The sequence below is a fragment of the Hypomesus transpacificus genome, chromosome 18, assembly GCF_021917145.1.
Source record: "Hypomesus transpacificus isolate Combined female chromosome 18, fHypTra1, whole genome shotgun sequence".
Classification (NCBI taxonomy): Eukaryota; Metazoa; Chordata; class Actinopteri; order Osmeriformes; family Osmeridae; genus Hypomesus; species Hypomesus transpacificus.
This window is the reverse complement of record NC_061077.1, coordinates 14,838,818-14,849,950: the sequence shown is the minus strand read 5'-3', so window position 1 is coordinate 14,849,950 and position 11,133 is coordinate 14,838,818. Positions and strand designations below refer to the sequence as shown.

The window sequence follows — 11,133 nt, the reverse complement described above, 5'->3', positions numbered from 1 at the left end:
CAGCCCACACACAGCATTACCAAGACAGAGGAGCGCCATGTACTTCCCCCTACACATGGGCTTCACACAAACACTCACATACAGACAGTCATCATCCATTGTCCAGGCTTAGCCATTACCTCACAAACACCCACAACACTGTGAGCTCAGCAGAGTCAGAGGCCAGGAGGAACATTAGAACATCATCACTACCCTGGGGGGACCAAAGAAGAATGGCAGAGTGTGTTTGACAATTCGTTTGGCCCCTTTTGGTCAATAAGCAAGCAGTGCATTACAGACAGTTGTGTATGTTTCCTTCAAATGTTTAATTGGCGGGGTTTTGGATGCATTGAACAGCTCGACACCTTTTTCAATGGGTTGTGTAGGGATTTCCATCTGCTGGACAGAACTAAAACTGCAGTTTTCGGTAAATTTACCGGATGCGGAAGTGTCTCGAACCGGACGTAAACAACAGGTCTGTGTCGCAGAGATGGTGTACGTGTCCAACGGTGAGTTTCTAAACACGGTAAAATATATATTTCGATAGATAAACCCATTTTAGAGGCGTAGTTGCAACGTCTTTATCAACCCACACAATAATATGTAGTCTCTAACCTACTGGCAGACCTAACTGACCACTTTGATCTAATGCTAGCTCGCGTGCTAGATTAGCACGAATTTTGCTAGTACCCCATACACAAACAGGTGTCTAGCTCTTTTTTGACAACTGTTTGTAAGTCATGTTTACACTGTCGTGTCTTTTAACGCTACAATCTGACGGTCAGTAATAAGCCGACCCAACGTGCCGAGTCTTAGCAAGCTAAACTGATCTCCTCAAGCTCGTTGGTGAAGCTATTTTTTCTTTTTCCCTCAGGTCAGGTTCTGGACAACAGGACCCAGTCACCGTGGCGATTATCCTTTTTCAGTGACTTGTTCTGGGGGGCTGTGGAGTTTATCGGCCTGTTGTAAGTATAGACTTTGTGGATAGGATAGGATTGCACAACCCTACCTATGGTTTCAGCCTACAGGTAAACAACCCTCTAAAGCAGTGGTTCTCAATCCTGGTCCTCAAGTACCCCATGTCCTGCACGTTTTAGATGTTTCCCTGCTCCAATACACCTGATTCAAATGAATGGGTCATTATTTAGTTATGCAGAAGCCTGTTAACGACCATTCATTTGAATCAGGTGTGTTGGAACAGGGAAATATCTCAAACGTGCAGGACGGGGTACTTGAGGACCAAGGTTGAGAACCACTGCTATAAAGGATCACTAGTGAACTGTGTTCCCTAAACCCCAATATATATGTGTTCTGTGTTAGCTTTCAGACGCTGGTTCAGCCAGACCTGACGAAGGATGGCAAAGCTGGCTCCGCCTCTCGCTTCACCGACGGGAGAGGGTGAGCAGCCATGTTCCTGTCTGTCTACATCATACATAACCCTCCTGTGTTCCTTCCTGACTACATCATACATAACCCTCCTGTGTTCCTTCCTGACTACATCATACATAACCCTCCTGTGTTCCTTCCTGACTACATCATACATAACCCTCCTGTGTTCCTTCCTGACTACATCATACATAACCCTCCTGTGTTCCTTCCTGACTACATCATACATAACCCTCCTGTGTTCCTTCCTGACTACATCATACATAACCCTCCTGTGTTCCTTCCTGACTACATCATACATAACCCTCCTGTGTTCCTTCCTGACTACATCATACCTAACCTTCCTGTCTGACTACATCATACCTAACCTTCCTGTCTGACTACATCATACCTAACCTTCCTGTCTGACTACATCATACCTAACTCTCCTGTCTGACTACATCATACCTAACCCTCCTGTGTTCCTGTCTGACTACATCATACCTAACTCTCTTGTCTGACTACATTACATCTAACTCTACTGTACGACTACATCATACCTAACCTTCCTGTCTGACTACATCAGACCTAACTCTCCTGTCTGACTACATTACATCTAACTCTACTGTCCGACTACATCATATCTAATTCTCCTGTCTGACCTCAGAATCAGAATTGGTGTTTATTCGCCATGAAAGTTTGCACAGACAAGGAATTTACTTTGGAAGGAGAGCCTACCCAGGCAGCCATTTTTTTTTCTTGTGGTAGTGCGGTTTATATTTTGAAGCGGCTTATAGCACGTTGTTATAACAAAACAACAGTAGAAACACTTTTTTTGTGAATGGTTTTTCAATATTATTAGTTAATTCCCGGGCAATAGAAAACATACATTACGCACTTATTTTTGTTTTCAAAGTGTTTTACACAATGGCATGCTGTAAGATTGCCTATACTTGTGCATTGCTTGGTATCATTGTTCCCGTATCAAGTGCGGCATATATTCCAGTGCAGTTTATACTCAGATTTACAAACACAAAACTCCCATTCTGGTGGGGTGCGGTTTGTAGAAAATCCAGCTTATTTCCCGAAAAATACGGTACATCATCATACCTAACTCTCCTATGTTCCTGTCTGACTATATCATTCCTAACTTTCATGTTGTTCATAAGAGTATACCCTAGGAACCATGTTCCTGTCTGACTATATCTTTCCTAACTTTCATGTTGTTCATAAGAGTACAACCTAGGAACCATGTTCTTGTCTGACTATATCTTTCCTAACTTTCATGTTGTTCATGAGAGTATAGCCTAGGAACAAACTGTCAAGCAGTATGCAAGCTCATGGTTTATTTGCTTTGGCCACCCTCCCATTCAAACACATTTCCACACAATCACAGCCATTTATCTAACATGGGCGTGTTTGATACTATGACTGTACACAGGGGCGCTGTTGAGGTATTTTTGCAAACAACCGAGATGATGTTTCGGTAAACATGCTGTGTAAGCTACTGAGGCCCTGGGAGTTGTGGAGCAACATGGATAGCTCAGTGCTAGTGGAATGCCAATTTCTTATTTTGGAGCCGTCCACTAGCGTGTGGTAATGTTCCAGCAATCCTGTTCCAGCCAATCGCCTTTGGCGATTGCAGGCCTTCCTCCTTGGGTTATTTTGGGAAGCCACTGTCAATCAGACTTGAGCAGGAAGAAAGTACCAAAGTTCAGACAAGAATTGGGGGTGCTGTTTATCATATTCGTTTAGTTAGTTAAGGTGTTGGTGGGGGGGGGCTAGTTTGTGTGATAGACTAATGCGTTCTGCAGATAAGGGAGACTGGCGTTGGTCACGGTTTGGAATGAAAGGGAGAAAAACAGGACAGAGTACCACGGCGGATATCGCTATTAAAAAGCTTAGGCGGCCGCCTTTGCTGCGGCAAAACTCTGGAAAGACTTCTCTGCTACTTAGGTCAAGAGGTCATACTGTAGAGCCCACTGTAGTCCCACTGGTTCCGACTGACCGGAGTCAGTGAGGAGAAACTATGCAGGAAAAGGCTTCAATGAGTTATATTGTCAGGTGTAGTCTTTCATCTATACAAACTGGCCGATCACATGCTGTGCCCTATTTGTACTTGTCTATTCATTGTATAAGGCCAGATTTCCTTTCTTGGAGCGGTCCACTAGCGGCCAGTTGTGTTCCAGCAATCAAGCAGAGTGGTCAGATGCCTGCACTCATCTGACCTCTCTCTGCTTCGACTGGTCATACGATCCGGTACCGTTCTAATAAACCAAGTCTTTTTTTCCATTGCTGTGCATCTTTCCAGCCACCGATTGACAACATCTTAACATCAAGTGCAGTTTGAATGAAGGATGTGGGCTTTTTGTCATCACGATACCCCCCCCCCCCCCCCATTAGCCACAATACATCAGCGTCCGTGTTAGCTTGCTGGTTGTCTGAATGCTGTCGTCTGTACAGACCCCCAGGGCCCCCGGGAGGCCGCAGGCGGATGGGCAGGATAAACCACGGAGGAGGAGGGCCCAGCGCCCCCCCCATGGGAGGAGGAGGATGAGGAAGGTGAGGAAGACGACACACGTGGAGAAGGAAACGTCCAAAGCATCTCTCAATGTATACGCTGTCCATGCCTCTGTTTTAAGAGCACCGTGTTATTTAGCGCTTTGAGGGAAAGACAAGGCACATTACAAATATAATTTATTATGAACTTGTATTATTGTGCAACACACTTCTACCACTACATGCAGGATTTAAGCCTGTACTGTGTCTCCTCTCTCCCCTACAGGTAAACGCCTACACCTGCTGTGTAGGCGTGGGCTAGTGCACGGTGGCAGTCTCCGGCCATGAGCCCGATCAACGATGTCATCGTGCCAGACCCCCTCCTCATTGGCTGCTTCTGCCTGTGGCAGACTCTTGACGCCACCCTGGGAATTCCTCAGCGTAGGAACCGGGGAGGGCTGACACAGCAGCTTCCTGTTCCTGTCACACTCAATGTCACTCTAGTCATTCATCAGGTTTTTCTTTTTTGTATCCCCTGCTAAATAAAGTGTAGTCGTTTTGAAATGTCACCTCCGGGTACGCTGTCAATTCATGGCTGTAGTTTTACGGTTGAATTTTTATGAGGAAGGAGAGGCAAATGTTAATATCTAACTCTGGAACTGACTGAACTGTTCCACACAGTGGGATACTGGTTAATGATTGGTTTTGGGGGAGGTTTGATCAGGGATCTGCCATGCATAGGTTTCTGGGTAGTAAAATATATAAGACAGTTGGAAAAAACATTCACTTTATTCCACAAAGACAAACAACATGTATTCATTAGGAATACCACATTTGGAAGATTAGTCTCCATGTAGCCAAAAATATATCCAAACAATCTGCACGATGAATGTCAGAACTGCAACCTGAAATGGTACATTCTAACAGCTGTGACCATAGATACTGTTACAGTTCAAGACTCCATGAGTCAAGTACACAGAGGTTTATATGACCTGACAATCCCAGTTACTGTACAGTGATCTTGAAGTCCTCATCCCCTCAGTCAGGCTGGGTGCAGTGTGTCCTGCTGTGGAGGTGGTTGGCCTCTGAGCTCCAGTAGAGTCCGCTGGGCGGGGTCAGAGGTCACCAGACGAATGCGGCCCTCTCTCGGAGCATACGCACCCCGAATCGCTGCCACTCCCTCTGGTGGATCCACATCTCCTGGGTGGTGTCCAGACACGCCAGCACGGCTCCACCCTTCCACGAGATCAGGCGTGGGTCCATGTCCTGCACCGGGACATAAAACAAACGGCCCCGTCAGATCCTGAAAGCCTGCATTTGAATGGAATGCAGAGAAGCCACGAGGTCTAGACGTGTGTGATCAAATCAGTTTGGGATTCCACGTTCTTCCCCAAGTAGGCCAGAGATGAAAGGGGAGGGGCACCATGTAGGCTGTCCTCTTAGTGGCCCGGGTTCAAATCCAGACCAGGCCCTTTACCACGTCATCGCCTCTCTCTCTCCCCCCATATTTCCTGTCCTCTCCAAATACACCATCATAAAATAATAAAGAGGCAGAAAAGCCACCCCCCCCCCTTTTTTTTACATTTATTTAAAAAAATTATTATATTAATAATGATTAATGAATTAAAATTAGGGGTGAAAGGAGGAACCCAGTAGATGGAACCAGTCCCAGGGCGTTCTCAGCTTGCCTTGGGGCGGGTGATGACCTCCACGTTCTCAGCCAGCCGTCGGAAGGAAGGTGGCATCTTGTTGATGATGCGGTGTAACAGGAAGTCCTGGGCACGGTGGAACATTAGGCCGCCGCCCACCACCAGGATGGAGCTGTACATCTTGCGCTTTGTCTCGTCTGACGCTAAACGGAAATAAAAAATATACACACACACACACACATTTCATACAGGCGATAAGTAATGACTTTGATTATCTGCTGTACAATGTGCACTGTTTCTGTCGCTATGGATAAACACGTCTGCTAAATAAATACATGTTACAATAAATTAATAACAATAATACATAAATACATGAATGTAACATACATCACATGACAAACAGCTACACAACATATTCATATAACATTAACAACAGGTAATGGAGCACTGAATTAAGTCTTGTTTGAAGGCTCTGACGACGTGAGGGGTGTGAACGTAGGAGGGGACTGTGGCGGGGACTCACCGCAGCAGTCGATGCTGTGGAGGATGGCTTTATCCAGGCCCAGGGCCTTGCCCTCAAACTGGGACATGGCCGTCTTCCGGGACAGCAGGGCGGAGGGGGACTCCTCCAGCTCGGCCCCTCCCAGCAGACACTCACTCTGGGAGGGGCCCAATTCCACGTCCTGGCTGTGGCCCCCGCCCCCGCGAGGGTCAGAGGGGTCGCCCCCGCCCTGGACGCCCAGCTCCCCCTCCAGACCCCCTGCTTTGGGGAGGGACTTGCGGTCTGCCGATCCTTTCGCTGACTGGGAGGGACAGAGGAGAGACGGTTTGCTTCCACTGTGTACACAGCGGTTTGTGTGTGTGTGTGTGTGTCTCCTAAGGTGTGTCTAGACGTGTGTTTAGAGGTGTGTTTCCTCTGTGTTGATTTAGCCCGCCATGGCTACATTTCTGCCGCCACGGTATCAGAAATAGGGCTGTACAAAAGGCCGTCTATCTGCAGTGATTGTTAAAGTGCATGTCGTCCTTGAGAACTGTAAGTCGTATAACTTATGTTCAGTTCATTCAAGCCTGTTATTGTATTAGTCTATAGTTCTTGCAAATTTAAATTAAGTTATACTGGTGATTTTCATTGTTTGTATTCTTCAAATGCTAGCTAAATTTGCACGTGGCTGTTGATTCGACAGCGATTGGTGAACGCCCTTGCTTTTAGTATTTTAGGTGCATTATTATGCTGAAGTAGTTACACTGCATTAAGATAATGTCATTAATAATGGGTTTATTGTTATTATTTGCTACAGAATGCTTAGCCTATACGTCAAGAGTGGGGGGTGGTTGTTTTTCGGACAGACCTGCCCCCACTAACAAAACAAAATCCTCAAAGAAACACTGCTAGACGCATATGCTACCTGGTCCTGTTTGCTCTGGGTTCCAAGCAGGTAGTGCTCATCGTGAGGGTCTTCCGAGTCGCCTTGGGAACGGTACTGTAATGATGTCATCTTCTGGCCTACGATCCCAAACATGCTGGGGTAGAACAGAGCCATGGAGGCCTGGGAATACACACAGACACACACACATTCAATATGCCAAGTATCGGCGAGGCAAGAGGACCATGTGTGGTTGAAGCAGGCGAGTGACCGGGAGACCGTGGAGGAGCAGCAGTGGGTACCTGGAGCTTTTCATCTCCTAGTCGAATCTGGTAGAGGAGAGCTGGGGCCTCTGGGAAACGTGTGCGGAACTCGTGGTCTTGTAGTCCTGAGATGTCCTGAAAAAAGACCATTTTGTAAGAAGCAGGGGTAGTGTGTCAGGGTAGGGTAGGGGAGAGTTAGAGTGAAATAGGTTTATGATGGTGGTGTGTGTCTACTGTGTACTTTATGTTTAAGGAATAAGAAATGATGGCAAAGTCTAGGAGTAGTGTGTACCATGTAGGGTTAGTGTGTGCGGTGTGAAGCTTGATGATGGGGTATAGGAGTAGAAGGTGCTGATCTGGGCATGGCCCTGGTTGGTACCTGGTCCAGGTGACAGAAGACCTCCTTGAGCTGCTGTAGTAGCTGACAGTCTAGCCTGTTGGAGAGCTGACAGTCCCTGTATGGAAAGCCCGCCCTCTGCAGAAGCCAGAAGAAACAGCGTGTAATGTCCGAACCACCGTATGCCAGACACAGCCTGCAGGACACACACAAAGAGACAGCATTGGAAATGAAGACACGTGAATGGAAACCATGAGACAGAAGGGGCGTGCTGTGCGGCGGGGGCCGAGGCCGGGGCCGAGGCCGGGGCCGAGGCGCTCACCTGGAGTTGCGGTGTGAGACTCCGTCCTCCACGCAGGACAGGCTGGTCTTCTGGTCCCCCACGTCCACCACACAGGCACTGCTCAGGCCGCTGCCGAAGGTGGCACACACAGACTCCTGCTGCACCACGATGGCTGTGGGCCCAGGCGCATTCACAGTGGTGTCAATTGGAGTGTGGTGTGTGTTCGGATATTCTGATTTGCAAGTGAACTGACATTGGTATTAAAAAACATTGTCAAGGTATGGAGAGAGAAAAAAGAGAAAAAGAAAATCCAATTTTTCCAAAAACATATCCATGTTGTGTGTGTGTGTGTGATACCTGAGAAGCCCATGTTAAGCAGCAGCATGTTGACCATCTCCTTGATGTGCTGTCTGTTATAGATGTCTGGCACCAGCAGGATACATCTGTAATACTGCCCAGCAAACAAAACAAGACATCTCAGCACATCAGGTCATTCATTCAGTGTATTGGTAACATTTCCCTTCCTAATGCTGGACGAAGATCAAGAATCTTTATTTTAAGTTATGCAAGTTATATTCATAGACATTACTCCTCATATTAAGTTATATTCCAAAGCAGGGATGGACAAAATACTTTCTTCATCAGTTGCTTTTTTTTTTTGTACTTTATGTATATTCAGGTATATTCATTGCTGCCATCTCGCATATTCTTTGTGTTGCCTCTTTTTTAATGAACTTGTTTAGTCTTTATCCTGCAACTGTCCACACGAGTTCCGTTAACACTTGACTTTGTGTCTGGATTTATAAAGTGAAGTGAATGCTGGTTGGCATCCCATCCGTCCAGCTGGACGGCTCTGACACCTTGAGGTCTTTGAGGGGGATCTCCAGATGTTTCCGGATGACGTGGCTCCAGATGGTCTCCAGGTTGGAGAGCACGGCCGTCAGGGAGCCCCCGGGGCCCCCGTGTACGTTCAGCTGGCCCCGGCTGATTGGCCAGTGCACGTTGTAACAGTCTGTGGGGTTGACGTACAGGGCCTGTGTGACAGAGGGAGGACAGTGCAGGCTTCTACATAACTACATAGAAACTACATATACCAAAATCTTGTGGGAAAAGATCAGATGGCTGAGCGGTAAGGGGAATCGGGTTACCAATCAGAAGGTTGCCGGCTCTATTCCCGGCCGTGCCAAATGACGTTGTGTCCTTGGGCAAGGCACTTCACCCTACTTGCCTCGGGGGAATGTCCATGTACTTACTGTAAGTCGCTCTGGATAAGAGCGTCTGCTAAATGACTAAATGTAAATATAAAAGTAATTGAACATGACGTGAGAGAGAAAGAGAGAGATGCGTCACCTCCTCTCCCACCAGGTGCTCTGGCTGGTGGGTGGTGTTGGTCCACTTGACCCTGGAGCTGCTATCCAGAACTGCTGGTCGGACCTGCCTGTTATAAGACCGGGCCTGGAGGTACAGAACTACACTGTCATACTCAAATGCTCATGTGTCGGGCCAGCCTTGCATGGTCCCACACACGCACACCTGCATGGCAAATATTGAATACAGTCGAGCCACACACTTATTCTCCTACTCACTCTCTCGCACAAACACACACCTGTTCAGCAGACACTGGTGTTCGTCGTACCCCATTGGACATCTTCTTAGACCAAATGGCCTGGTCCACCATTTTAAGACCATTCTGCCTTTGTTCATTGCTTTCTGGCTTCTGTGAGAGAATGTAGTGCTCAAGTAAGAAATGTGTGACAAGCAAGAAGACAGAGAATCTTGACAAAAGAAGTATACGACTTCATTTTGCAAAGCATAAGAATTGTGCTCCATAAAGTCGTAATGCTCACATCTAGTCCTTCTCTTAGCAGCCAGGGGTCCTCATATTTAGGCTGCCCGGTTTGCTTGTGTTTGCGAGCAATGACATGTGGGACTATCACGGGAAGAGTGTCTGTTGCTCGGCCAATTCTCAGAGCTTTGGAGCCTGGATGTATCACCACGATAAAATTACTCTGAATTTGCTGGAAAACAAAGGAACAGTACGGAAATAATACTCTTGTATTCGTTGCTACCCAACTTGCTGTCCAATAGACCAAGTTGACAAAACGAACGTTAGATTGAAACATGGTTGATCAAGTTGCTCATAAAATCTAAATACAAGCTAGAAATCACGGACATGGATCAAGCCAAATATCAGGTCAAACTATAAAGTTTCAACTTTACCTCTTGTATTGGCTCAGGGATAACCGGTGGGGCGATGGGTCTTTTCACACCACGTTGCTGCTCCTTCTCTTTCTCCTTCTCTCGTTCCTTGTCTTTCTCCTTGCCGTTCTCTTGCTCTCTTTCAGCTTGTGTCATTATTGACGGATTTGAATGGAAATAGACGGCCAACAGTGTTAACCTCAGCTGCAACTACAAAGTATCTGAACGATAGCAGTGCTCTCAGTTGTCAACAGAACACTATCACTTCCGCATTTTGTCACGTGTCGTACAACTTTGCTCTCCATTGGCTGGATGAGATCTACGCTCATTCGGCGTTCAACTTCATTTGGGGGGTGGGGGGGGGGGGGGTAGGCTATATATGTTTTACGTAAAAAGTTTTTTTTTTTAAACAATACCTGTATGGCGTGAAATTAGTGCCAGGAGAGCGAGCTCTGTAAAAACGATTTGTAACTTGCAAAAAAGATTTGTGTCTCTGTAGAAAATGATTCGTGTACTTGCAAAAAAAAGTTTTGTGTCTCCGTAGAAGAAGGCGGGAACACTGCTCCCAAAACCATCTAAGCCAATCAAATATAGCCATTTCTGTGTCTAATATCATTGGACATTTTTGTCTGTCTATCACACAAAGAACGTCAACGAATAAGAACAAACTAGAATGCTGATGATTTCAATGGCGAGTCATTTGGTAACGTTTAGTAGTTCAAAATATCCATGGGCATGTATCTTCAATGCAACATTTAAACATTATTCAGTTAACACACTCTTAAATAGTATAAACTGATGGATAAGGGTCGTAGTAAGTTGAATAGTTTTTTAATGAAAATATGTATACGGATATTTAATTAGACAACCAGATGTTGTGTCAGTCCCTGAAGATGCCAGGAAACTATGACTATTATGCCATGTCCAGCTTGTCACTAGAGTCCTGCATATCAACTTGTGACACCGGTTTTGGTCTCGTCTAAGATCAGGAATACACCAGGCTTGTTCAATTTGCATTATATATTGTCTAGACAAATGTAGCCTACCATTTCATTGAACGTTTTGTTATTGTACAAGGTTTTATTCACAAATTCAGCAGGCAGAATTGTGTGTCCAATTAACAATTTTACAATGTTTGACCTACAACTGGGTCAACCTTAAATACCTTTCACGTTATTTACATTATATTGTCCTC

At 46.1% G+C, this 11,133-nt stretch overlaps 2 protein-coding genes across 3 annotated transcripts; one reads left to right on the top strand and one right to left on the bottom strand.

Annotated features, from left to right (window-relative positions):
- The first annotated feature begins 395 nt into the window (after nt 1-395).
- selenok (selenoprotein K) lies at nt 396-4,412 on the top strand. Of its 2 annotated transcripts, XM_047040385.1 has the most exons (5): nt 396-488; nt 854-944; nt 1,300-1,377; nt 3,808-3,906; nt 4,130-4,412. In XM_047040385.1, the coding sequence occupies exons 1-5, from the start codon at nt 470-472 to the stop codon at nt 4,131-4,133; spliced, it is 291 nt and encodes a 96-aa protein (XP_046896341.1). In that variant the 5' UTR covers nt 396-469; the 3' UTR covers nt 4,134-4,412. The 2 variants fall into 2 exon arrangements, with proteins under 2 accessions (XP_046896341.1, XP_046896342.1); XM_047040386.1 differs by lacking the exon at nt 4,130-4,412 and having other exon boundaries at nt 3,808-3,910.
- Nucleotides 4,413-4,613: 201 nt separating this feature from the next.
- On the bottom strand, nt 4,614-10,212 carry actr8 (actin related protein 8). Its single transcript, XM_047040384.1, has 13 exons — nt 9,960-10,212; nt 9,587-9,757; nt 9,346-9,456; nt 9,090-9,194; nt 8,600-8,773; nt 8,097-8,190; nt 7,779-7,911; nt 7,499-7,652; nt 7,159-7,254; nt 6,899-7,039; nt 6,016-6,295; nt 5,532-5,695; nt 4,614-5,109 (listed from the first exon to the last, which is right to left on the bottom strand). Exons 1-13 carry the CDS (start codon nt 10,092-10,094, stop codon nt 4,966-4,968), a joined length of 1,902 nt encoding a protein of 633 aa, XP_046896340.1. The 5' UTR covers nt 10,095-10,212; the 3' UTR covers nt 4,614-4,965.
- Between the last annotated feature and the right edge of the window lie 921 nt (nt 10,213-11,133).